The 27,067-nt window shown below is 51.5% G+C and overlaps 1 protein-coding gene across 2 annotated transcripts in view; it reads right to left on the reverse strand.

The window, feature by feature from the left end:
* Positions 1-2,354: 2,354 nt before the first annotated feature.
* Positions 2,355-27,067, reverse strand: part of CD81 (CD81 molecule) — a 37,275-nt gene continuing 12,562 nt past the window's right edge. Inside the window, exons 3-8 of one of the 2 annotated variants that reach the window (XM_059825790.1) lie at positions 13,811-13,908; positions 10,717-10,791; positions 7,833-7,940; positions 6,823-6,899; positions 6,387-6,507; positions 2,355-5,679 (exon numbers count right to left, since the gene is read on the reverse strand). In XM_059825790.1, coding sequence (XP_059681773.1) covers positions 5,617-5,679; positions 6,387-6,507; positions 6,823-6,899; positions 7,833-7,940; positions 10,717-10,791; positions 13,811-13,908 — 542 coding nt within the window. In that variant the 3' untranslated portion in view covers positions 2,355-5,616. Of the gene's footprint in view, positions 5,680-6,386; positions 6,508-6,797; positions 6,900-7,832; positions 7,941-10,716; positions 10,792-13,810; positions 13,909-27,067 lie in introns of both variants that reach the window. The other variant, XM_059825789.1, reaches the window with a different exon arrangement.

Below are 27,067 nucleotides of genomic sequence, written 5' to 3' on the forward strand. Positions count from 1 at the left end.
CTCACTGGGGGCTGTATTTCCACTCTCGCCTCCTCTCTGGCACAGCCACAGCTTTCCAGCCCTACCGTGGCCCTGCCAGTAAATGAGGTTGTTGAAATAGTCACCTTTTTTTAAAAAACAGTCTCCTCTGTTGTCAGCAGCTTGCCCTGGAGCTGAAACTCCCTCCTCTCCCCTAACTGGAAGGGCCACGCTGCCATGCCCAGCAAAGGAAGCGGCGGTTCAGAGCAGGAATGTGAGCACAGCCACTATCTAACACATCCTTCATCCCCGAGCCTGGCAAGCGGCGCTGGCAGGCGGAGGGAGGGTGCAGCCAGGATCCAGCAGCGAGGGTGCTTTCCTCCACAGAAACCTCTGCCATAAACAGCTCTTGCATGGGAGAGCAGGCTGGTTTCTTTCCCCTCCTGTGGGAATATTGCAAATCTTGCTTAGAGCTTAGACAGCCTCTTATTAGGGAATGGACATACGCAATTTATACATATTAGTCGCGGCTGTCTTAGTGGGAAACAGCGGGGCACATTGCTACTGACAACACAAACAGCCCAGAAGAGGCTTAGGAAATAGAGCTCACCAAAGCAAAAAATACCTCCAACACGTCTCGTTAGAAACAGTCTAGAGGGTTTCTTTAAAAAAAAAAAAAAAACAGTTTGGGAGGGGGGAGGAAAAGAATTCCACTGGAAAAAATCCCAACTTGGTCTAGCTTAGAAAAATCCACGCTTGTATTTTTGTGAAAATTCTTGTTTCACAAAAAAAAAAGATTCCTAGGAATTGGAAGTCCACAGCAAGGTCTCCAGTGACTTTCCAAGTCCTTCAGACCTCTGGAGAAAAACATTTGAGAAGCGTAAGCCAGGGTTGTCAATGCAATATGAGAACAAGCAGGCTGCAAGCGTTGCACCCACCCCTTCCCCTCACAGTGGTTTATCCGTGTGGCCTCACATGCTCCTGCACAGCAAGACTGCTCTTTTCCAAGAATAACCCCTGTCTTCACTTAACAGCACCTTAAAGGGGCCCGGTTTGCCCAGTGCTCTCCCAGCATCTCAGCTCAAGCATCAGGTACAGCTCATCTGTTTCGAGCACATCAGTGGTAACACTCAGACCTGAGGTGCAAACAGAGGGGCTGCATTTTGCCAGGGAAGGTTTACGATCCCAGCTGTGCTTCCAGGCACACACCCTGGATGCCAAACACGCACTGTGCTTTGCCAGTTAGTTTCCACTATCGTTTCTCCCCCTGTTGAACACCAGCCCAAGTCTGACAGTGACTCACATCAGCTTAATCCTAGCTCCAGAGGCAGGAATAATTTTATCCCCATCTGGAACAACAACACAGCGCCACAATCCAAATGTTTTAAAGCATGAAGCAAAGAGCATCACATTCATGGGAAATCACCTAGAGGGTCAGCTAAGGACTGCATTCCCTGCAGCCTGAATTTTGCTTGAATACAAGAACGAGACAAGCCCGTTCCCTTGGAAGACGTGGCAGAAATCTGTAAGCGATGGAAAGAAACAAGATCTGACAACACATCATTAAAAATCCACTAACAAGAGGTTTGCTTTGTTTCTTTTTTTTTATTGTTTTTAAATATCACTTTTTTTTTTTCTTTCCAGAAGTCATTATGTCCAACTCCATTAACATTCAGGTAAACAAGTGAAAGAACAACAGATGGGCGTGATCTCGTAAGCACGGGCACAGCCGCTGGGAGCAAGGCTTGCCTTTCTTTGCAGCAGCTGAACATCGCTCTCCTTCGCCCAGCATTCCCTCCCGCTCCGTTACCGGCACGGGCAATGGCTGGTGGCTGCTGCAGGACATTCCTGCTTCAAACGCAGCAAGAAGTCCAGGACAGGGCAGAGAAAGGCAGGCAGTTGTGGGATCACAGCGCTTGGCCTCCCCCCTCGCTCTTAGCCAGGCTCTCCCTGATGGTGCGGAGGGGCAGGCGGCGGCAGCAACGGTGGCATTACCAGCCCATCCGCAAAAATCAGACTAGCCCCCGTCCGGGTGGCAGCAGAGGGCATTTTGGGCCATTTTTGGTCACTTTAGGAGAAGCCCCTTGAGCGTGCGCAGTACTGCCACCGCAGCCCCCCTGAATTTCAGCACAGGCACCCTATTTTGCAATCCACATTAGCTCCCCCACATCTGTGCCCCCCCTTCCCTTGAGGGGGGGCCACAATCACAGCAGCCACCGCTGCCGACGAGCAACCTTTTTGCCTTCCCTCAGCACCATTCCGGATGCGTCCCCAGCCTGCCTGCAGGCCCCCCTCCCAGAGGCTGGAAAACCCCATGCTGTTGAAGCCTGGTTCACAAAGCATCCTGGTGTTAAGGTTAACTGGTTTGTAAAACTGCAGCGGTTCATCACACTATGCACACTATGAGAAATGTTTATTAAATTGATTTTTGTTTCATTTCTTTAAAAAAAAAAAGGCAGAAAGAAGTTAAACACACTGCTTTGTGGCATGCTCCACAGTATGAAAAAATCCCAAGCATTCAGTTAAGCTGTCAGCAGCTCTGTTTGACCTTTTGATGTGGTCTTTGAACTTAGACCTGGACAGTTGCCTCTCCGCTTCCCCACCAGCCTCTCTCCTCCTCCCTGCCTCAGCTCACTGCCATTTTCTATGCAGGAGAGGGTCTGAGGCAGGGCAGGGGTCCTACCTAATGTTTTTTTTCCTCTTCACCTCAGCCAGCTTTGGGACTGACTGACTGCGAGAAGAGCCCTGACGCTTTTGGATCCCGAGTGCTTGCAACAGGGCGAGTCCCCTCAGCCCTTCACAGCTCCCTCTCTAGTTTGTTTTAACTCAGGTCCAGCTTCGCAGGAGGACAGACTAGAGGAGACCCAAGTGGGTAGTTTTTTCTGTGAGGGTTTCCCAGCTACTTCATCGTTCTTAAGCATGATGCTTCCTCTCCGTCCCTCTTCTCCCAGGGCTGACCCCTCCTGCTACAGCTGATGACCATTCCATCGAACATGGGGACTCCCAGCTAGTAACTCTACAGAAAGCATTGCCCTCTCCCCGAAAGACTCCTTCTGCCCCCTCCCACCACCTTCCCTGGCTGTTCCCTTCCTGCCGCACCTTTCCCGCAGCAGCCACAGGGACAGGAGGTGGCCCAGGGAACTGCCTCTGGGGCTCCCCATGGTGACAAGCCACCTCTGAAATGAGCCAGAGAGCAAACTGCAGCCTGTGCTCTGAGCAAACGTCTTGCTCTTCTTCCTCCCGCAGCTCTCAGGCTCCCACTTTCTCCCAATTGCTCCTGCCTGGGACAACCCAGACCCCTAAAGCTACAATGTCCAAGGACACACCTGACCTGCATCGAGACTCAGTCCATCTTCAAACAGAGCTCCAGCTACATACACAGCATCAACTGAATACTGAACAATATCAAAAATGCGGTATAAGGAAAGAAAACAGAGTTGAAATGCTTAATGGCATATTTATACACATTTATCAACAGTCAACAAAAAAGGCGGCAAGTTACACATCCATTCTGTATGCTAACAATCCCGATGCACATATATGTAAACACACATGCTTGGTTGATGCATATACATATAGCCACATAACAGAGTAGATGACCTGAAGGAGCTACGCTGGGGAGCAGGGGAAGGGGTTACCTACTGCAAAACCTCGTCTCATTCTCGATGTGCACGACGTGGACATTCAGGGCAGTGTTGCTTTAAGGCTGTTTCTAAGGCTGAATCTTTTCTTGTCCAACCCCTCAACCCGAAGTTCTGCTGAAGCACTTCCTCCTCTTACCCAGCACAACTTGAGATATATATATATATATTTACCTATATACTTTTTTAAAGGCCCTATATGCTAAAAGGCAGGAAGAGGAAAGGGGGGAGTGGAAGGGGGGAAAATCCTCCGAATGGATCAGTTTGCCCCAGTGCAGGAATTTCCTACCCCATGGTGGCAAAGGCCATGGCAGCCACACGCAGTGGACAAGGTACTGGTTTAAAATGATCACGAGCCTCCCTCCCTATCCGATCTGAAGCTCTCTGTTGCAACGAAGAGAGCGAGCGAAATACTTTAAGAACCAGAAATATTCCTGAAGTGGGGAAGGTGATCACTAGTTTCAACTCCTCCCCTTACCTGCTTCGAGGTGGCAAAGAGCTGAGAGATACTATCATTTCCAGCTCAAGTGCCCGTACAGCTAAGGAAAAGGCTTTGCTTAAAAATATATATCTATAGAACTATACATATAGATCATCTTTTTAGAGACACTCTGATTTTATTACATAGCTCCTGGGTCACTCTCCCTCTCTATCTACATGGTAACGGAGTGGCATACAACAGAAGCCACACACATTGAACCAGCAATCAAAGCTTACCAGGTCACAAGAAAGTGTTCCAACTGGTGCGATCTAAAATCCTGAATTCCCTTGCTTTGATAAGCTGATCTCCTGCCGTTGATGTAATTGGAAGTGGAAGGTCTTAAAAAGAAACTTTTTTTTTTTCTAAGATCAGGTTATGACAATTTCCCAGCAACGTTACAGTGTGCGACAATATGCTATAAGTAAGGAAAATTTCATTGAACAAAAGAGTGATGCAAAGATGAAATTTTAAACATATATGCATATGGCGGGGAACCCCCAAGCATCATCCTGCAATACATAAACGCAGGATTTCTAAGGTTAAGGACTTTTTTTTTTTTAAAAAAGTTTTCTTCTTTTTTCCAATATCATTTGTATGCAAAGCATTAGCTTAACAGTGGAAACAGCACAGAACTAGACTCTCCCAAAAACATATGTCTATAAAGAAACATTGAAGGAGATTAAAAAAGTGACTTAATTTTCAGTTTGTTATATTTGAAAAACTGGGACTAAAATTCACGCCCAACCACTGACCCTTTAACGTAACGAATCAAAGGAAACGAGCCATTTGTAAAGTTACAGCCCCAAGAAAAAACCCACAAAACCAAAAAGCCAAAACCATCCCCACTCTTCAGAGAGTAAAAAAATTTAAGCATGACTTCCGTTAAGGATTGACCTAGGGATGCCAGCAGCTCGGAGAGGAGCAATGCGCCTGCGTTTCCCCCGAGACACCTCGCACCCAGGCGCCGGGGGCCGTTTCTCTCCTCTCCTCTCTCCCAGGCTGCGGGCAGTCAGCCAGGCTTCCCTGCGGACAGCTTGGAAACACCAGGGAGTCGGGGAGATGGTAGGAAAAGATGAGTACAAATGAACAAAAATGCTAAATCCTGGTTCAGCATCCAATTACAGATCTAAAAAAAGCTGGTGCTGAAAAAGAGAGTAAAAACCAAGGCAAAGTTTTCTGGTAACAGGCTGCAGCCTTCTCCTCTGTACATCTTCCACCAACGTCATTTCTGAGTTACGGGGCGTGGGGAAGGGGGAGGAAGGACTCGATCTCCTGCTACAGCACCTTTCCCCATCACACAAAACTGATGTGTAACTAACTCAGCCACAAGGAAACGGGAAAGTTTTATTTATTAAAAAAAAAAAAAAAGTACTTCAAAATAAAAACGATAAGTACTGTATGGTAATATTGGAAGTATTTATATACATAGTTTTCTTTGTCTTTTGTTGCAATGTCTCCTGGTAACTTGGTGGCACTTGGGGTCCCCTCTAGCGCCGTCTGCCCTGCTCCCCCCTTCCCCTCCCCGGCTCTCACGGCTCAGTAGACGGAGCTGTTCCTTATGCCACAGCACAGCACCATGCTCAGGATCATTTCGAAGATCTGTCGGGAGACACAAGGCCACCAGTGAGGCACCAACCGGTACAATGCAGGAGCTCCCCCCTGTCCCGAGGTCCCCCACTCCCCATAAACACTCCTGTGCCAGAGATAAGGGCAGGGATGCTATGTCTTTGCTGCTGTTTTCATTGGGAGTTGGCCAATTCAAGATAAGACGATGTTCTCCCCACTCTCGCTGCCAGCAGCAGTGGTACGTTGCAAGCCTGCCAGCTACGCAGCAAACGCTTCAACATCCCTCCGGCATTACCGCCCAGCCTTTGCACAGGCGCTGGGTTACCAGCCCACGCCACCCACCACTCGCTGGGGAACAAACCCACCGTGGCAAGGAAAGCAAATCCCTTCCCGCTGCAGACCCCGGCAACAAAACAGGGCAACCTGAGAAACGAGTGGTTTTGGAGGCAGCGAGGAGGCTCGGCGGTGCTCTGCCCTTCTGGATGGAGCTGCAGGTGCTCCTGCTTTACAGCACTCGCCGGGCACCTGCCCCAGCGTCCCGACCCCCCAGAGGGATGACGAAACCCTCGGTCTTGCCACGTCCCAGAGCAGCTGGGGTGCAGAGGGCTGGCACTGCACGCTGAGCCGCAGGGGCATCCAAAGGAGAGGGACGGATCCAGCCCAGCTGGAACAGGACTGGGGCACCCCGAGGCAGCTTTTCCCCATCCCAGAACAGCAGGGTGCTATGCAGTCATGCTTACCATGATCACGGCGACCACGATAGCAGCGATACCGATCAGGTACAGCTTCCCGGAGAACAGCTCATCGATTTTTTTGTGGCAGTTCGAGGACTGAAGCAGAGAAGCACGCCGGTCAGACAGCCTGCTTTCCCCTCGCCCGCCCCCGGCACCTAGAAGGGCAGGTCTGCTTCCCCCCAGTCCCGCTCACGTTCCCGGGTCCTGGCTCTAGGAATTCCCAGCAGACTTCACCCCTCCATGCCTGCCAGCCCCCTCAAGCAGGAACAGCAAAGGAAGAACCGACATCCCTCTACACCATCCCCAAATAAATGAAATCTCTACCCTTTATCTAATTCCCAATAAATCCCCAAACTTCCCTGGCAGGCGAGTTCCGTTGCACAGGAGCTGCGCTGAGCGAAGAGCAGCCGTGCCTACCTCAGTAAAGATTTTCTGAACAAACTCCTTCTTTGGGCAGAGGTCATCTCTCCACAGGGGAGTGACAGCTCCTATTGCATTATCGGGACCACAGCAGTCCAGCTACATGGAGAGAAGAAAAAACCAAAAAACCAGCATTAGCAGACAGCAAACACTCATGCGATGCTCTCCCCACCATTAAACGTCCTCAAAGCCACCCAAGACTGAGGAGGCATCTTGGAGGGGGAAACAAGGAAGGGGGAATAACTCTCCAAATTTGGTTTTTTTCTTTCCATGCAATGCAGCTGCCTCCTGCAGTAGTCCCAGACAGGTCTGGCATTGGTATCCTGGAGGAGAGTGAACCCAACTCTCTCCAGAGATTTTGTTTCTTGCTGAGCAGAGGAAGTATCGGGATTAGTTCCTCAGAGCAACATTTTTCTTCCGTTGAATTTTACTTAAATCAGGAGTGCTGAGGTAAATGAAAAGCAACTTAATTAGAGCTCCAGCCAGACTTCCCAGCACAGCACGAAGGACAGAATATTGAAGAGGGTGCAACTCTGTTTCTTGACATGTAAGAACAGCAGACTTGACAGGCTAAGACCTGCATGTAGCATCATCTGTTTTACACCCTGCTTTTCTCATTCATTCTCCTGACCCCCATTTTTAATTCTCCTTCCTCCCACATTCTCATTTCCTTTGGCTGCAAGAAACTCCTATGGAGAGGAGATTTCTACATAGAGCTTGGAAAGCGGGCAGCAAAATCCCAGCGCTGAGAACACATTTGGTCCAGTTTGCTCCTAAGCATCAAAAAAATCCAGCGTTGCCTTCATTCCCTGCCCGAGGACTAGTTCAACTTACTGCCTCTACCTTGGTGGGGAGGATCAGTCTATGCGCAGCGACAGTCGCTTCTCACCACTTACCCACTGACAAACCGCACGCAGAAGTTAACCGGCTGTAATTCACAGGATGTGGGATCCTATCCCTCAGCGGTTGCTTTGGCCAACTGCACATAGCCTAAGCGGAGCGTGCATTGCAGCAAGACCGCCGATGTCTTACCGTTTCATGAAAGGTCTTCACTACAGCTTTCCCGTTGTTCGTCTCCGAATCTGCCATGAGCGCTTGTTGAAACGCTTGATCGTAGAATTGCTTCACATCTTTGGCTATCTAGGAAAGATGGGAAAAACTCCCTTTCAGCCAGAGGAGAAGGAGGAAACCCATCCAGCAGAAGTGCCTGGAGGGGACGGGTTCCCTCTAACAGCACTCACAGGTAGATGAGCAGTTTTTAAATAGATTTGGACCCCATTTATTTGCACAGGTGCGTGAAAAAAGGCCTGTCTTTCATAGGGCTCAAGTCCCTCCAGCCGTGTTAAAAGCAGCGAATATTAAGAACCTCATCCACCAGCCAGCAGGTTCCAGCCAACACTACCCAAGTGCTCCGCGAGCTCTCTCTAGCAGGCAAAGACAGCCGAGGCCCGGAGGGTGAACCACAGGAGATAGCCTTCAGCCCGCGCGGATTTGCTGTTGGGCTCGGCTCAGGAATGCAGAAGCGGCTTGTTCCCAACCACCCGGCACATGGAGACAAAGCAAGCAGGCAACGCGTTTCCCACCGAGGCTGCAGAGGCAGGACATGCTGGGGAAGTCGGGAGGAGGAGGGGTGTGCAAGCAAGGCCATCTGTAGGTACAGGCACCTCGGCTTACTGTCTGGCTCAGAGGGGATGGCAGGAATTTGGGAGAGATTGCACCCTAAAGCCTAGTGAGGCGGCGGCTCATTCCGTCAGGAAGCTTAGGTGCTTTTTAGATGGATGTCAAACTCTGGCTGGGTCCCTACCTGGAGCTGGGCACCCCCATATAAACGGTTATATGAGAAGTCTCATCCATACTCTAACCCTGCCACCTGGGCTGGTAAACTGCAGCCACCCATGGGGGTCTGCTCCACAATGCAAAAAAACCCCCTCATTTTCAGGGAAACTGGCCTTGTGGCTTCTCCTTTAACACCCTCCAGTAATTTGGGAGAGACAGATGAAAGAAGGACATGCAAGAGAAGCGAAAGAAAAAAATAAGAGCAAGTACGAAAGGGCAAACGCTTTCCAGAACATCTGCTCTTAGCAGTGCAGGCCGGATTAGCGCACGAAAAGAGAAACCGCAGCAAGAAAGAGCGTGATTTCAACCAATTATGCCAGCATTTCTCCGTCACTGCTCAAAAAAGTTTGCTTTGGAGGGTGATGTTCTCTGATCAAACCATTTGATGCTGGTACATGGAAAAAAAAGAAACAATAATCCTACTTCTTGCCTTGCCATCCTGCATCTCAAGTATCTCCAAGGCAGGCTGAGAGAAGAGACTGCCTCCAGCTCCGTGGAAGAGCATCCTGTGCCCCCGTGATAGGAGATGACTGTCCCCCCGAGGGGCTGCAAACCCAGGTGGAACAGAGTCCCCGCTGGGAGCAGCTCTCGGTGGCTGGGATCATTCAGCGCTTCCCTCCCAGCCCGCGTTGCTCCCGAGACGCCCCTGACCGAGGCAGGGAGAAGCGAGCCGCCCGCCTTGTGAGCGGGGACTTCCAAACAGCCCGTTCACCATCAAGGGTGCAAAAGCAACAGACTGCCACCATTCGTTTTAAGCTGCAAAATCAATGTTAGGAGCTGAGGTTATTGCTCTTGTACTGGCAAATCCTAAATATCTCAGCTTTATGCTGTGATGGCCAAGCGCCTTCTCCCCAGCATGGAAAGCAACAGCTGTGGGGTCCCCCCTTACTCAACGCTTCACTTTTTTTGCTGTGGGTTCAGTTGCACATCTTGGACTCTTCAGGATTCACAAACGAACATCTGCGGGAGGCACAGTCCCTCTGCAAAGGTTAATTAGCTCGCCCAAGTTGCTAGGAAACAGCACCCTGCCTGAATAATAATATGTTTAGCCACGGAAGAGTTTATTCCGGTGAAGTCACGCTCTCTCCGGTGAATGACTACAAGGGTGCTCCCATTCACGGCCGAGCTGCTCGTCTGTGGCCTACAAGCATGTGAAAGCTGAGCAGGCCACCACCTACTGAGACAGCTGGCTTGCATCCCTTAGTAAACACATTTCCTACCCTGCCAGAGAGTCTAACCTTGGCTTTGAGCACAAGCGGTCCCCTTCTCTCCTCCAAACACTCGACGGCTGAGTGATCGACACCCAGCCCGCTGCCTGCTGCAGCGTGGCCATGGTTCCCATACACTGACAGTTTTGCTCTTCAAGACCAAACTCTGCACGTGTGCGAGCACATGTGACCATACTGAAGCAAAGGTGAGCAGAAAGGGAAGGTGAAAAGCTGCAACTTTCAGTCCTACCCTTTAGTTAACCCACTCCAGCCAGAGGACCTCATCCGAGCAGTCCCTAGTAACGTGCCTGGGACAGACACAGGACTTCTACCCACCACGTGCAGGCAGCATATTGATCAGCGGCAAGCTCGGTCCTGGCAGACGAACAGCCCGAAGCAGGTTATGTGATACTGGCAAAGAGCAGGAAGCATCAAGCAATCCCGTTACCGCAGACACAGGCTCTCCCCGTACGGTATTCCCTCCCTTCGGGGCCACGCGGCCGGGTTTGCTCTTTGCTCTTTGGCACCTAGGACATGCAGATGGCTTCCCTTCACGACTTTGTACGTGAATCAGCTCACGCTGTGACTGGCAGTGTGGCAGCAGGAGGAGACCCAAGTGAGACAGGGCTATTTTTATTCCAGACATTGCACTATATACCGTAAGGGGCAGCTGCTACCATCAAGTACTCACATTTAAAGTTCATCCACCCCGCCAAGAGGAGTTAAGTGACCTGCCCGGGTCACACAGCTAATCCAAGCCCCCGTGACTCCGTCTGGGAGCAGCTCGCCAGCAAAACAGCTCGTGCCGGGATCTGCTGTGGTTCTGCCCCAGCCTCCCAGCCCCACAAATGCAGGTTTCGGAGTCGTCTTACTTGGTCTTTGTTGACAAATCCCCAAATTCCAGCCGCAACTTCGCAGGCAAACAGGATCACCAGGCAAGTGAAGAACTGCAAAGACAAATCGAGAGAGGGACACTTACCTTACCTGGCTACAGGCAAAAGCAGCAGTTAGGTGGGCAGAGGTGTGGAGTGGCACTTCTGACAGGGATCAGAACAAGGTGTCTCCCGACTTCAAACCGTTTTATCTCTCATACACGCGCTTAGCCCAAACACATCTTCCTATAACTCATCGGATGCCACCCCACATCCAGACTTCCCACTGGAATGGCTGAGCGGTGATTAGCAGAGCCCTTCCCACGGAGGGACTGGCAGGGATGAGGACGCCCTGTGCACCTCCAGACACTTTGCTCCTCTTCCTGCACCGGCAGGACCATCCAAACAAGCTTCCTGCTCTGCCACAGATGCTCGGAGGATGGGAATTGCCAGCACAGGGTTAAAAGCACATTTCAGCTGCTGAGGAGCTGCGGGGCGTCAGGGCGTGATTTATGGTCAGCTCTCTTGGCATCCACAGCCCTGCAAGGGTACTGCAGTTTTTTGCATAAATACTAACACTGATGTTTTCCCACAGTCCCACCCTGTTCGTGCAATTCCAGCACTCCTCCCTGCCATCGCCCCCAAAGCCTCCTTCCGTCTTTTTGTTCAGATCCTGGGAACACGTTGTGACGGTCGCTCTGTTAGACTGGGAATGGGAAGCCATAAAGCTCATACATCAGAGTCAAGTGGGAAGGCATGGCCAGGCATGCTCCACACGCAGCCAGCATTACGACCCCGACAACATCACCCTCAGTGACTTCTTCCTGAGAAAAGCCCCAAATTGGGAGAGTTGCCATGGAAGTAAAGAAGCAAAAGAGGTGAATGCAGTCAGGGGAAGATATGAAAACACGGGGTGGGGCAGGACAACAGCCCCTGGATCCTGGGCAGTCTCTGTTCCAGACACATTCAGGACGTTTTCTTCAACAACAGAGGAACCGAGAGTTTCCAGAACGATGCCATGGCCTGGCTCTCACGTGCAAAAGCAAAGGGTTATCAGCAAAATGGAAACAGGACTATTGACCTGACAGCAGGAAAGGACTTCCAACATCCTTGTCCAGTCCTAGAACAACCAACTGCTATTTCAACACCTATCTAGCCCTGGTTCTCCAGGAACATCTTGAGGGGACTGGGTCCCACTTTCCCCCCCCAGGAATGACATCACCCTAAATCGTGGGTGCGAGGCCACCGTCATTCTCTGGTTAAGCACTAGGGCTCACTCTTGTGGTGGTCACCCTCCAGCAAAGGATGGCTTATTTATCCCAGATTTGGAGGTACAGCTTCCTGCAGGCTCAGTTCTCCGAGCTGGCTGCAAAACGTCAGAGCCGCAGCTTGACACGATGGGAACACGGCGGTGCTCCCGGGCTGGTGTTCGGACGTGCCCCTGCCCCTTCCTGGGGAGCAGCGCCCGCTCCGTGCCGAGGGCTCCCTCCTGCCTTCCTCGGGTCTCGCGACTCAGCTTCCACGCTGCCTTCGGCATGGGATTTCGATAGCATGGAGGTTCCCGGTACTTTCCCCTTTTGCAATAAGCCTGCAGGCACTCCCTCAGCTGGCTGCAAGAGAGGGGAGAGCGGCCGCTTCCCCGCAACACCCTAAGGACGCTGCCGGGAAATGTCCTTGGAGCACGGTGGGAGCCTTGGCCAGCGGAAAGCGTCATCACGAGGTGTCTCCAGCCTTCTCTTGGCAAGCCACGGCGTGAGCAAACACGGGCGGTGCACAGCAGCTAGAGCTGCTTATTTCAGCCAAAGCAGCCGGTTTCCCTGTCGGGTCTCAGGTACCTTGTACCATCTGCCCTTCTAATCCTCTTTCCAACTTCAAGAGGGAGTGAGGGGTAATTCAGGTTCTGTAATCGCTTGTGTTAACAAAATAAAATAATCCAAAGCTGCCAGACCTCGCTACAACCAGCCCGGTCAGATTTGTGCACCGGCTCCTCCTACTCTCAGCAGCAGTGATAATGCCGGCGAACTCCTACAGCAGCTCTCACCCACCGACGTTCAGAAGCGCTTTATAAAAGCTGGTGAGAAGCACCCCCTTCTTATTGGGAAACAGAAGCAACTCGAGGTGAAGGCACCTGCGAGAGCGAGGGAAAGCAGCTCCATTTCCCTCTGTCCCAGTTGAATCCACACCCATGGGTCACTACCCCACCACCAAGAATCTTCCAGCCCAATGAAGCCAAGTGCTGGAAAGTCCTTCTGATTTTTTTAAATTTCTTTCTAATTTTTTTTTTTATGTTTTACCCCTCCAATATTTTTTTTTTTTTTAGTTTTTTTTTTTTTTTTTTGCAGTTTTTGAGTTTAAAGCTGAACGACATGTGAGAACTTGCTTTAAATAAATGGGTCTCCCTCACCCCCAAGGCAAAGGCTTTTGGTGTGGTTACAGTTTATACAATTAAGCTCATTCCGTGCCAGGAATCCCGAGCTGCTGCTTCACATCAAGGACGCCTGTAGCACTTCAGTAATGGATTTTCCAGGATGTACCTAGACGTCCTCACTAAGATATTGTGGGAAGTCTTTGCTGTTTCCTTGTCCAAACAGATAAAAATAGGAGATGATTCTTTAAAAGAACTGGAATCGCCACAGGCAGCCTTGAAACGGAGTGAAGGGGGAGGCTGTAGGGGACGTCAGGTAAGAAAGAGAGTTTAGCGGGTGCTTGGTAAGACAGCCAGACCATGGCGGGGGGGGGAAAAACCCATGGGGCGTTTTCATGTATAACAGAGAAAATGAATCTCTGGGAATCCTGCTGTTCACACCTCTTCTGCTATGCTGCTGGCTTCAGCCTCTGTCCCGCAGCCAGGCCCAAGCAGGAGCTTGCAGCCTGCCTGCCAGCTCAGCCGGAGCTCAGCACGCCCGGCAGAGATGCCCTCGGCCGAACAGCGCTGCCTTGCTCCTTGCAGAGGTCAGCTAGTTCCCACCCGGGTGCTCACGCATCCTCCCAGCCCCGTTCGTTGCAAAAGCCTCCGGCAAGGGAGGCACGGCCGTGTGCCGCCCGGGGGGGACGTCACGGTGCCAAGCGGCACCCAAAGCTTTGCGCCTCTTACCGTTCCCAGAAGGCACTGAGACTCCTGAATAGCACCGTAGCATCCCAGGAACCCCACGAACATCATGACAGCTCCGACCGCGATCAGGATGTAGATTCCTGCAAGGGAGAGCGAGAGGCAGCCGCGTTACTGCAGAGCTTTGTACGGCAGCACCCTGGTCCCTGGCCAGACATGCTGGCTCCCCGGGGCGGCTAATGAGGGTTGCGCAGAATTAAGGCCTAGGAGATACAAGTAGAGGTGGTGGCAGACATAGTAGAAGAACGCAACATACACGAGTCAGATCTCAAAGTGTTTGAAACTTAAAAACCCCATCACCCCCAAAATCAGAGGAAACACAGAGAGCTCGAGCAGTAATAGGCAGAGGACGCAGCCGGCGAGACAAAGGCTTTACAGCATCCTCAAAGCTGCAAGGATGGGAGCTCCCATGGCATACACACCATTTTAAATATTTAAGCAGAGGAGATTAAAATTATTAGTTATTATATCTTTTAAAATAAACAATAAGGCATATGGTTTACTTATATTAAACATCATACAAATATTTATCCTGCTAACATTTTAAAGATAGACAAGCCACAAAACTAAGCGAAAAGCACTGTTTAAGCATTTAATTTAATATAATCTGGCTTTTGTTTCTTATAGGTTCTTCTACAGAGAGGAAGACTTTTTTTACTTCAATTTATTAAATTTGCACAGTCAACTTACTCCATAACTAGTTCAAAGCTTGGAAATTAGGCATTGGCGGGGGGGGGGGGGGGCGCTCAGAAAACAGGAATGAAAGTTTATTCATCCAGGAAACAAGAACTTAGCTCAAGGCTCAGGTCTGCTGCCACTAGTAATCACCATGGTCTCACCAACCATGAGACTGGTGAGACCGGGGTGATGACTCGACCAAATGCTACCAGCTCAGTTAAATTTGTTTCCTTTTCCAAAACCACAGATTTCTCCTGATGTATCCTGAATATTTAATGCAGTTTTGGTTAACTAATATTCTCAAGTGTTGTGCTCCTACTACTTTATAAGTGAATCCTGCTTTCCACCCAAAAGCATGCAAAAAATAATCCAAGAAATAATTACAAATGAGGCAAGACTGCAGTCACCATTTTTAAGTGACAGCGAGAAAAAAAATAATCGGGATGAGAATAAATGTACGTGGGGCATCCCAGAGGTAACAGCAATACAGTGCATCTTGCTAGTGCTTGGGAGACACATCCCTTCCATTAAATGTTCTCTTTTGCTACAAGTCAAAATGTTTTTATAGTTATTAATCAGCCTGTCAACTCCCCTTTAGGAACAGCACTAAAGTATAAACAGAGCTCAAGATTAAAACTCCTTGTACATGCCTCTCGTGTTTAAGGTTTTCCTTATCTTTGTAGCTTTTAAACAATCTTCTGGTAATTAAAGTGCAAAGTCTAAAGGGCATGCACTGAGAGCAGCGTTGGGCCAAGCCAAACCCTTCTCTAGAAAACCAGATACATAATAGCGGTCTTGACTTGTCTAAAATCCCCTTACGGATACGTCAAACTTGGGAAACGGTCAACTTTGGCTCCCGCTTCTTCCCTCTCTAAACCAAAAGTCACCAGCACCCAAAGAACGCAAAGGCTGACTCGGCAAGAGGCGGCGACGGAAACACCGCCCCGGCGCTGGGACCCTCCAGACGGTGTTTCTCACCGGCACCGCGCTCGCACAATGCCTCCCGCTATATTTAGGCGCCGCGGGAGGGAGGAAGCCAGCTGCAGGGGAAGCGCCGGCACAATGGAGCGCGCCGACCTCGCAGGAAGCCCCTCCGCAAAACCTGACGGGCTCTGCCGCCGGCGACACCAACATCCTCACAGCAACACTGCAGAAGGAGGAAAAAAAAACCCGTGACCTGCACCTCCTGATGAGTATCAACAGGGCTTCGGCAGCGCCCCGCAGCCACAAAAACCCAACGGGCAATTGGGTTGTTGAAGCTCCCTAAGAGGGGACGGGACATCTCCTTGCTTGAAGGTGTGAAAAAAAGGGGAAAAACAAGCAAAAGAAACCTCCCCGGAGAGTTTCTTGGAAACGACAGGCCAGCAGTTAAAGTTTTGTGGGCCTCCTTGAAGTAGGTGATTTTGTCCTGATGGTTGGAGAGGACATGGGGTGGAGGGAGCGGCAGTAGCGAGCGGGCAGAGAGCCAGCGTGGCGAGCAGCGGGCTGGGGTGCGCGCGGGGAAGGGGGGGGGCCCCCAAAGGGGCTAGAGGTGATGGGAAGGCATGAACGCGTCCTGTAAAATGAAGGCTGTCTGCTGGACGCCTGCCAAGCTCCAGCGAGACTGATGGAGATTTTTTGGATGCTACATAACTGCTGTTTCAAGAAGAACAACATATCAGTAGTGGTCTCTCAAAAAAAGGTCTGCTTATTGTCACCAGAATCTGCTAACACCCAGCAACCAGCCCTCACCGCTCCAGCTTGTACCAGTGATGCTGCTGGTTTAGGTTTTCAACCCCAACTGCATCAGGTTTTTCCATCTTACAGCCTCGGGTGGCTCCACTGGAGAGAGTCTTCATCACAAGTCCCTCGGGGAAAATAAACTTTGCTCATCCCTGAGTGCAGTAGCTTCTGACTTCTCACGTTAGGTCAGCAGAGAGAAGGCAAAGCTGGGCTGGAGGCAAGTCATTTCAATGTCTGAGAAGTCACCATTCATGCCAACCACCCCAGCAGATGGGTTGCAAGCAGATGCAGCACATCTGGAGATTAAGGAGCATGATGCTGCAGGGACCCCAACGACCAGGTCACTCCCACGGATAGACAGAAGATTTTATTCTCAAATTCTTTAAAATAAACACTGAAGGCAACTTCCAGGCTGAACAAATACAGCCAGGAGATCACAGAATTATAGAGCAGCCCAGATTGGAAGGGACCTCGAAAGATCATCTGGTCCAACCTTTTGTGAGAAAGGGAGCCTAGATGAGACTACCTAGCACCCTGACCAACTGTATCTTGAAAACCTCCAGTGACAGGGACTCTACCATGGCCCTGGGGAGGTTGTGCCAGTGAATGATTGTTCTCACTGTAAAAAATGTCTTTTTTATATTGGGATCATCAAGAAAATGTAAGAGCCGCTGCAGTTAGGAAAGTTTTGCTCTGAAAACTAGGAGATAAAAGCCCCGCGAGAACCTCAACTGATGGAGGAGACTAAGAGGGAACAGAGATGTTTGCCATTTTACAGAAGTCTTCCGGAGGCCTCTGTACTTGCTTCTTGCTGGGATTTGTGCAGCTTCGAAAAACCAAAACCCAACCAACCTGCTGAACTCCCACCCCAGACGGGCTGCGCAGACCTTAGACAGACAAGCGAGGTCCCGGCTTCCCGCTTCTCTCCCCGCTCATGCTTCACCAGCTCCTCGCCAGAGCCAGCGCCGCTGTCGAGTGAGCAAACGGCAAGAAATAAAGGAGAGAAGGGAAGAAGATGTGCACCACGCGTGGTTTCCTGACCGGAGCTCAGTGGATGCGACCGGTGGGGTGGGAGCAGCAGGAACGCGCAGCCAGGCAGGGAGAGGGCGGCGATGACTGGCCTGAGCTCTGAAAACCACTAAAAACCCTGGAAGGCTTTTCGGATAAAGGCCAGCTTCATTCCCAGGCACAAACAAGTGGCTGTTATGGAGTCACCTTTTGTTACCGAGGGCCAGAGCACTGCAGCCTCCTGGGAGGCACCAGAGCAGGACTCCGCTCTGGAGTTTATTTAAAAACAAGCGCAAAATATTTAATGCAACAATAGCCTCTTGTATGATGAATGCTAGCGGTGTTTCTCCACGGAAATGCCACGCTGAAGGCTACAAAAGCAAATGAAGGCAACCAAAGCGCCCAACCGCACGCTTTAGGTGGTGTTTGTTTTCCCACACCCATCCATCCCCTCAAGGGATGGGGCTGGTGGGGGGGTCTCTGCCTCCAGACTGGGTGCCAGGCAGCGGGGGGGCTATTTCACGGCAATCACAGCCCAGACGGGAACAACCAAGCCCTTTTCCCAGAAAGCAGCCCGACGCAGCTTAGCTTTCATTCCTGGCAGACGGCGAGGATGACGGCCAGCGTGGTTTTGGGCTCTGCATCTATGAGCAAGGCACCTGTCATCCCCATCCTGAACGGCACGTTATCCGCCTTAAAGCTGGAGGAGACTTCCCCCCAGCCCAAGCCTCCTCACTATTTGAGCATCAGAGGTGGGATTAACTCCTGCTAGCCTGTTCTGGGTGGGAAACTCTTCACCGAAGCAGCATCTGCTTCTTCAGGGCTCCACCCGAACTGGCAGAATTCTGCATGAGCAAGGCTCCATCTGCCTTTCGCACGCCACTTCCCAGCTCATTTGTATTGCAGCTTTCCCAGGGGTTTTAAAACAAGAAATGCCATTTGCCATAAACAAAAAATAAAATCAGAGAGGTATAAAATGCAAACCGCAGTGCCTACAGTGAGGCTGCTCCATCCCACAGCAGCAGGAGATAACCCTGGGAGCGGCCAGAGCAGCAGCAACAGGCTCAGCGAGCAAGTCATTTCTAGGTGTTCACGGTACCAACGTGCCTCCACCTCCTTGAGCAACGTTACAGCGTGATTTCTAACCCTACGGCACAGTTCCCGGCACGATTTAGCACGATGGCTAAAGCTGCCACGCGTAACCAGCTGTGCCCACAAAGGCAAGCCGTGAGCCGCAGGACCTGTATCTTGGAGTTGGGGAAGTCACAGGAGGACTCGCAGGGACGGTGCTGGCGATACTGCCTGGAGTCCTCTATCCTCCTTTTGAGACGGAGCCTTAAAACAGAAAGCTTTAGGAAAGAGGGCCAACCAGTCTTAGTTTCACCTCCTCGTTACAGAGAGGTTCAGGGTCCTGTCTGAACTCAAAGCAGGAGCACAGCAACTGTGATAGGATCCCTTCGCTCGAGAGCATCGGGATGCAACGCATCAGAAAAAGCGGCAGCAACGGACCGAACACGGTCCCCCCCTTCCCTGATACAACCAGGGCGCGTGCTGCTTTGGGCTGCGGGAATTCAGCCCCACGGAAAGCCCCCGAACATCAGACTTGGGGGACCGATAGTCACTGAGCACTTCTCTCTGGATGGTGCTAGGTGGAAAAGAAAGAAAAAAGCAGCCAAGAAGCCAGCTTAGCTCCCAGCTCGCGCAGACGATACCCCACGGAGGGCCCTTGGCCTCCAGGCCAGGTAGGAAGGGGGATGCTCAGTGCTGGGAGCAGGGGAGGGAGAGAAAAAGGCAGTATTCAGTGTCAGTACTTGCTCCGGCATTAAAGCAGCAGAGCTGGTGCCTGCAGGGCTGTAAAACCCATGTCCTATCCCTGCTGAGAATTAAAAAAAAAAAAAACAAATAGAAAAAAAAGACTTAAAGAAAAGGAAATAACAAAAAACAAATAAAAGGAGGAATGAGCACAGCAGAGTCCCTCTAAACCAAGCAGGGAGCCGGCCAGCCCTGGCCAGCCCTCCTCCTGTGCCCCACCATCCCATCGGAGATGCTGCACAGCTCCAGGCATGGGCATTCCCGGGCAGCGCCCTACCTCTCCCCCCATTTCGCTCCTCTCCAGGCAGCTTTAACTCATCAAGCTAATGGAAGCCAGTCCCTTCCCGCAGGTCACCATGGCAATGTTTCCAAAAGACAAAAAAGAATAAAACAAAATAAAGAAAAGCCCCCCCCAGCATCACACCATGCTTCTCAGGAAGCCCAGGAGGTTTTCTCCAAGCCATGCCTGCCCTCCCCACGGGATGCGCTTTAAAAAGGGGCTGAGAGCAGAGGGAAGAGAGATTTTTGTGTTTACTCTCCCGACGGACAAGCTCCTGGGGGGAGACTCTGCACGTCCAAGAGTTTTGCAAGCCTAGGAGGGAGGGAGGGCGGGCGGGCAGCCTGCGGTGCCTACCCTGCTGCGGCTCCTGGCCTGGAGATGCTGAACGTCACGGGGCTCGCTACCGCCCCGGCTGCAGGGTACGGTGGCACCATCAGACGGTGGTGGGAGGGGGAGTCCTTCCAACCCCACACACCACCCGTCCTGGAAGAACACCCTCTCCATAGCCAAAAAGTCCTGACCATGACGTGCTTCCTTCTGACTCGGGGGCAAGATACAGGCAGGGAGCGGAAAGTCCCTCCAGGATGGGGTGGGAAAGGGGTGGCTGCACCAGCCAGCCTGCGAGGGACAGTGTCCTGGACATTTTTGTCCAGCTGCCAGGTGGAATTGGCCCAGCAGAGCTGACCGCTTTCTTGGAAGTGGGGCAAGAGAGGTGGCAGGAAGGGGGGAAGAGAGGGTTTGCTGAAAGATGACAACTGGGAAGCCCCTCTGTTCCCCTCCACCCCCTTTCCCAAGAAAAACATTGCTGCTCTATGGCTGTTAATGATTTCCAGATGGAGCAACAGTGTCGCAAAGCGCAGAGAGCTCTCCTGGGGCCGCGTGGCTCACACGGGGAGATGAAAGGCTGTACACGCTGCCCTTGTCTGCAAGAGCAAGGCAAGAAGGAAGCAAAGGACACACCTCTGTCAGAAAAGAGGTGGAGAAAACCCAAACCAACGTCCTTGTGCGTGCACACCCATACCCAAATGGACTCCACAGAGATGCCACAATCCGGTTTCTTCTCTTCTGCCCATCCGGGAAATGCTGGAAGGAGACTTGAGTTTTGTAACGTCAGCGTACCCACAAGAGCTGGGAGGAAGTCCACCGCACATCTCCAGCGCTGGGATGGACGATGGTGACACAGCACAGGAGACCCAGGCTGGACATGCCCACCCATCCTCTGCTGCCGCAGCCTACAATACTTGGGGACATCTCTACGTGCCCCGGGGTCTCACCCACTGACCGAGCCCAAATCCCGCTGGAGGATTTCTGGTGGACTTTGCATGCCTAAACACGTGGCAAGTTTTCAAAGGAAAACTGTCAAAGCTACAGGTTTAAACAGCTCTGGAAAGCAAGAAGCCACTTTTGGCACAGGTTCCCGGTGGGAGAGCCAATGGGAGGGGACAAAGGAGGAGGACAACTACATTGTCTGTAGTCAGCTAGATCTGAACCCAAAATAACCCGATGGCACCAGTTTATGGCCTTAAGTCATAACCAATTTTAGTCTGCAGAGTAAATGAATCACAGGAGTTGGTCACGATGACAGCAGACTGAATTACAACTAAATACAATTTGGTTTTTTTAATAGCAATTGAATTCTATGATAAGAATACAAAAAAAGGATTGTTTGTATTGTCAGCTATACCGTGTAAGCCAGATACTTAGAGGGAAGTACTGACAGTGTTTTACCTCAAAACGACTATTTTTAAATGAATTCCACTATTATTGAACGAGTTGATCTGACAGTGATTAGAGGAAAATCTAGAACCAGTAAATCTCAGCCTTTTTTTCCTTTAAGGGACTAAATAATTCACAGAATCACTAAGGTTGGAAAAGACCTGTAAGATCATCAAGTCCAACCATCAACCCAACCCCACCATGCCCACTAAACCATGTCCCACAGTGCCACGTCCACACGTTCCTTGAACACCTCCAGCGATGGTGACTCCACCACTTCCCTGGGCAGCCTGTTAAACTAACCTTAACTGTATATAAGTTTATTTCCAAGAGAGGAAACCACATGTACTTCTATTAAAAAAAAAATATCCACACATATGTATTATTTTTTAAATAATCCATTGTGCTCACTACGGTTCAAGGCCAAATGCAAACCTTGGCTTCCATTCCCAAGCATGCAAGCCTGGCCACAGCTCATGTCTCTACTGGTAAACCACCGACACACGGAGCCTTGAAGAAGTAAAGCACAAACGGGTGAGAGAAGAACACAGTGCTGAACCAGTGTCGCATTAGGAGTACGAGTCGGACACGTGGCTGAGGGAAACCCTCCTGTTGAGTCACGGGGTTCAGGATGGACCCCCTTGCTTTCTAAACTCCTCCTCAGAGGGGAGCTTAGGTGCGGCTGGGTCCGGCCTTGGTCAACAGTTTATATCTAAAGGATTACGTGTGTACGCACTTATCAGAGTCAACACTTGTCAGAGCCCTCTCGAGGACTATCAGTGAAACAGTTTTGCAAAGTTGAAAAGACAGATTATTTATTAAGGTGGCAGATACAAGAAATTTGGAATTGCCGTTGATAAATACACTTAGTGCGAAAGTTGAGCTCGAGTTAGTAATTTGGCGCTTTTCTTAGTAATATTTTCCGGGTAACATCCGACATAGTCGGAGGCGCGAGTCTTACCAAAGAGGTGTCCCTGCTTGGGGAGGAGAGAGGTCCAGGCTCGTCGACCCATCCCGTAGCTGGAGTTCTTTTCCTCAGAATGGAGGATTCTAAATGCCAGATTTATGCTCTTGGTGAGGTGGGACTGAGTCAGTTATCGTGTGCCGACTGGCTCTTAACAAGGCTTGTTGCATTATCGATCAAGGGGAGCGGGGAGAAAGGCATTCCGGCTTCACTGACGCAGCATTGGGCTGGGAGGCCTCCGCCTCGCCCCAGGTGTCACTCAGTTGATACAGGGTCTTTGTTCGAGAGCTGGACTGCAATCCAGCACGTCTTTGCAAGATAAGTTGTCCAACTCCCGCTCGTGCCCAAGGCTGGTGCTTGCTGGTGCCTATCGGTGCGAGGTAAGCGTGCTGCTTGACTTGTCTCACGTCGGATCCCGTTACTTTTTAGCTAACAAGCCTGGTTTCCCACAACCAGCTGTGTGCATCCGCAGGGATCGCTGCAGCGCCTCACGCCAAAACAGAAGGCGTTTTTTCACGAGTGTTTATTACAGGACCCAGAGACTAGGACTCTCGGGCTCTTCTCTAGCCCTTTCACAACAAGTTTAGCAAAAGATACGCTGTTGAGTCTAACCCCACGATACACAGAAGTTGGCACCACCTGTAAAAGATGCCTAATGTTTCTGGAGGGACGGGGACAAGGATGGGAGCATGAAGAGAAACCAAGAACTCCCCATTGCTCACTGCAGGTCCACACCCACTGTAGCACTGCTGGCTTCCAGAGCCTTTGCTCCACACCAGAGCTCAGTGCAATCCCCTCTGCAAGAAAAACCACATCTCTGAAACCCTGGACATCACTGCTTTTTGTCTGAGGCGGTCCTGAAAAGGCTAATTAAGAAAAAAGCTGCTGTTAGGGATAGAAGGGACAGCTCCTCCATGACTGCTTAGCCAACACAAGGCTGTTGGATGATGTGCTGGGATGCTCTGCACTGCTGGCCACATCTGTGACCCACGGCAAGAGTGGCCGAAGCGTCCTCATATGCCATAGGGACAGCGGGCAAGCCCTGGGGAAGCTGAGGCAGGCGTCCCCATCCCTACCCACGCAGGCGCTGCCGCTCGGCAGTCCCTTCTCTCCACGAGGGTCAAACCCCGCTGAGGCCAGCAAAGCCTTATGATGGTACTTCCAAAAAACCTGGGGACACCCACAAAAACTTGCCAGCGATGGACATCGTGCTGACTTCAAGGACAAGCTTGCAGATACAACTGCAGTTCAACTCAGATGCGTACTCATTTGCGAGAAAGTCTTCGAAGCATCCCTGTGTTTTCTGGCCCGTTTCTTCCAGCCCAGTCTGCGTGAAAAGCAGCTTGAACTCATTTCCAGGGTACAAATTATTATCCTGGATTGTATTTGTACGGAGCAGGATGGCGAAGAGAGTCTGTGATACACCTCGTTAGAGGGCCTATGCTCCCGTTAGCCAGCCCCCCCTCCAGCGCTACCGCAGCACGCCACTTCGCAGGCACGCTCACCGCCTTAAAATTAGCCCGAAGCCACTGCTGCCCCCCCTCCTCTCCCACAGCCTTTGCTGCCTGACCTGCTTGGGAGCCGGATCCACCATCACCAGCCGGTTGCTAGGGAAAAAAAAAAAAAAACCAAAATAAAAAAAATAAACCCATCCCTGTTGCCCTTCTGTCAGGGCAGCGATGCCCAGCAGGACGGCGGGGAAAGGGAGCGGTGGCCAAGTTTAACCGGCCATTGCGTGCCCGTCCGAAACCTCACACCTCTCCCAGGGAGCGCGGGTGCCATTGTGCTCCGGAGAGGAGACACTAGCCAGCAGAGCATTTACTAATAAAACAGGAAAAAACTGAAGAGAAGCATAACCGACCCCCTCCTCACCCCCAAAGCTACACAGAAAACCGCGCCCCGGCTCTGGATGCCTTTGCACTCTTCCTCGCGGCTGGCCCCGCTCCCAGGGCAGAGCTCATTAGAGCTGCGGGTCGTGTCGCCCCGTCGCTTGCTGTGAGCAGCTGGAGGCAGATTTCCTATTTTGGATCGGGCGGGTGAGAGCAAAGCCCAGACCATCCGGCTGCCGCGCTCTGCTCCTCGCTGGGCAGCTTCGGGGAACGGACGGGAAGGGCGGGCGGCGGGGATGAGAGCCCGGCGATGCTCCCAGGCAGCCCAGCAAAGGGGGAAATGTGAAATCCAGGGGCGAGGATTTAAGGCAAACAAGAGCCGAGGCTTTTGTCCCCACCCTGCTGAAAGCATTTCACCCGCAGCGGCCATCTCTGGGCATCACATAACCAAATCCCTAAAGGATGGGGATCCCAGGTTTCCCCTGACACGTTATCTTCACTATCATCCCACCGAGATGGGGCAAATGCACTAAGTCCAGTGTCACTTGCCTCTTTGAGATTCCCAGGGGCTTTTAAAACCAGCGGCACCACAGCAGCATCTTATTATGCAGAGATCAGTCCGCTCCAGTTTGTACTGGTATCCACCGAGATGGACCAGCTCAGCCTTTTCCTCATGGGCTCTCATAGCTCACTGAATCACAGTATTTTTAAAAAAATAAAATGGTACTTTATGTGTAGAGTCAATACCTACCAAAGAAATGGTTAACCAGTTAGAATCATAGAATCGTTTAGGTTGGAAAAGACCTTTAAGATCATCAAGTCCAACTGTAAACTTAACCCTGCTAAATCCACCACTAAACGATGTCCCTAAGCGCCTCATCCACACGTCTTTTAAATACCTCCAGGGATGGTGACTCCACCACCTCCCTGGGCAGCCCCTTCCAGTGTCTGACAACCCTTTCAGTGAAGAAATTTTTCCCGATACCCAATCTAAACCTCCCCTGGCACAACTTGAGGCCATCTCCTTGTGTTGTTCGCATCCAACTTATCAATGCCGTAGCTATGCTGAAGGATGTTTTCTGACCTGCTGTTAACACATTGCCCGGCCTCCAGACACGCGGGGTGCTTCAGACGCAGTGTTACACAGAGGGGAGAAGCAAGAAGGATTTCAGTTTTTCAACTACAAATAAAGCAAATAAATGCGTATCGGACATCTGAGCTAGGCTTATGGAAGAGCAAGCATTTTCCTTTACAGTCACAAAAGCATGAAACCACGGTGCTCCAGCTATCCCCATCCCCGGTGCCGCTTGGTCTTTACAGCGCCGAAGCGGTTAACCTGCCATTTGCTGGGGCGTTGGGTCCGCAGCCAAAATGGAAGTGCCAAAAGCCGAGACTGCAACAAGTGGTTAGGGGATCAGATGGTTTGCGAGCTGTGCGGCGGCGAAGCTCACGAAATACCCTCCCAAGCCAGCCCACGAGACAACTCGTTGGATGCAGTGCCAAATCGCCGGGGGGGGGGGAGTACCGCTTGCGGGAAACCCCAACCCCAGGAGCTCCCTCCTCGCCGGCTGGATGGGCGAGCGGGGGAACAGTCGCCTTTGGGGGCTGCGAGAGTGGCTGCCTGCGGCCACCCCGCTGCGAAGCTCAGAGCAAGGACCTGCTCCTCTCCCGCTCGCTCGCACGGCTGGACCCTTTCCTTCCCAAGCGGCTCTCCCCTCGCCGGCAGCAAACTGCAGCGGGACCTGGGGGAAGCCCGATCCATGAACAAGAGCTGCAACCAAGAGACCCGAGCGTGCCATGGTGCAAACCTGCCTTAGTTCTGGGGAGAGACTGAGCCCTGCAGCAGGTTGAAGGCAGATAAGCATCGCGCCTGGCACCCCGGTAGCTGCCCTGCTCTCTCACTTCCCCACTGCTGTCCAATCCCACATGCCGACGGGCTGCGTTAATTATTTTTCCTCTCCTGTAACACACAGACACCCTGGAAAAATGGCCTTTAATAAAACAGCTCCACCTTTGAGGCAGGGGAAGGGATACGGACAGAAACCAGGAGACAACAACGCGCCGCTCTCCCACTCCCCCTCCTCACCAAGTACAAACCCCACGCTGCAAGTTTTCCTCCTCCGACAGTTTTTATTGCTTCCCCCCGCGCTGCAGCACCATGGCGAAGCCTGGCCAGACTTTAAAAGCCTCCTGACAGGTCCCGGGACCAGTGCCCTGTGCCAGACACCAAAAAGTGATTTGCAAGGGGGAAAAAAACCCAACTCCTCCAGCTCTGAAGGTCAACCCCAGAGAGGTTCCTGCTCCCGAAGCAGGAACATTGTGTGCATGTGTACATTGGATGCCAGAGGAGAAAAAGGAGGGAGTGTCGGTTGTGGTGGTGGGGAGGGAAGGGGAAAAAAAGAAAAAGCAAAAAGAAATCCCAGCCTTCAGACTCCAGAGGGCTGGCTGGGAGAGGCAGCAGCTGAAAGAAATGCTCTGCTGTTATTACTGCATGGAAATTACAGCTGCCAGAAGGAATCCAGGCTGATCTGTTGCTGAATATAACTTTAAAAAGACAGCCAGCCTCAAATCATGGGCCGTTCACTGGCGTCAGAAAGTCAGCGCGGTGGTGGGACCCGCGGTCCATTCCCCATTGCCTTCTAAATAGCAAAGGCCGAGGACAAAGACGAAACAACAAGGGGTAGAACAGCAAAGGATGCCCAACAGGCAGGAGGGGAGGACTTGGTCCCTGTGCTCCAGGTCCCCCGGGTTTTGGGAGAAATGCATAAACTAGGGAGACATCAGTTGCTGGCCCCCAGAAGGAAGGGAACGTTTGGGCTGGTTCATGGAAACAGTTTAACTTCTTAAGAGTTCCCTTTTCTCCTTATAAAATTGAAAATCTAGAAAGGGGAAATGCTGTAAATACAGCTCTGGGTGTGAGGCAGGAGAGGGGAGACAGCGAGAGAGGAAAACCCACTGCTATTTACAGCAGGAGCGTCTACTGTAACCAGGCACAGAGCCGGGGAGAAGGGCCTGGGCATGCCGCTGCACAGGCAAGCAGGGAAAACCAAAGGAAAACCCTCTCCAGAAGGTAACTTCAGCTACAGGTGAGAAAAGCACATTGGGTCAGATGGGTCCTCGTCCCAGTGCCGGCAGCTTGCAGCCCGAGCCGGTCCCTGCCTGGCAGCCAGCCCCTCCTGCAAGCTGCTCCCCCTCGCCCGTGAAGGGCCATTGGAGAATAGGGCAAGAATAGA

The sequence above is a fragment of the Gavia stellata genome, chromosome 17 (genome assembly GCF_030936135.1).
Source record: "Gavia stellata isolate bGavSte3 chromosome 17, bGavSte3.hap2, whole genome shotgun sequence".
NCBI classification, from domain to species: Eukaryota; Metazoa; Chordata; class Aves; order Gaviiformes; family Gaviidae; genus Gavia; species Gavia stellata.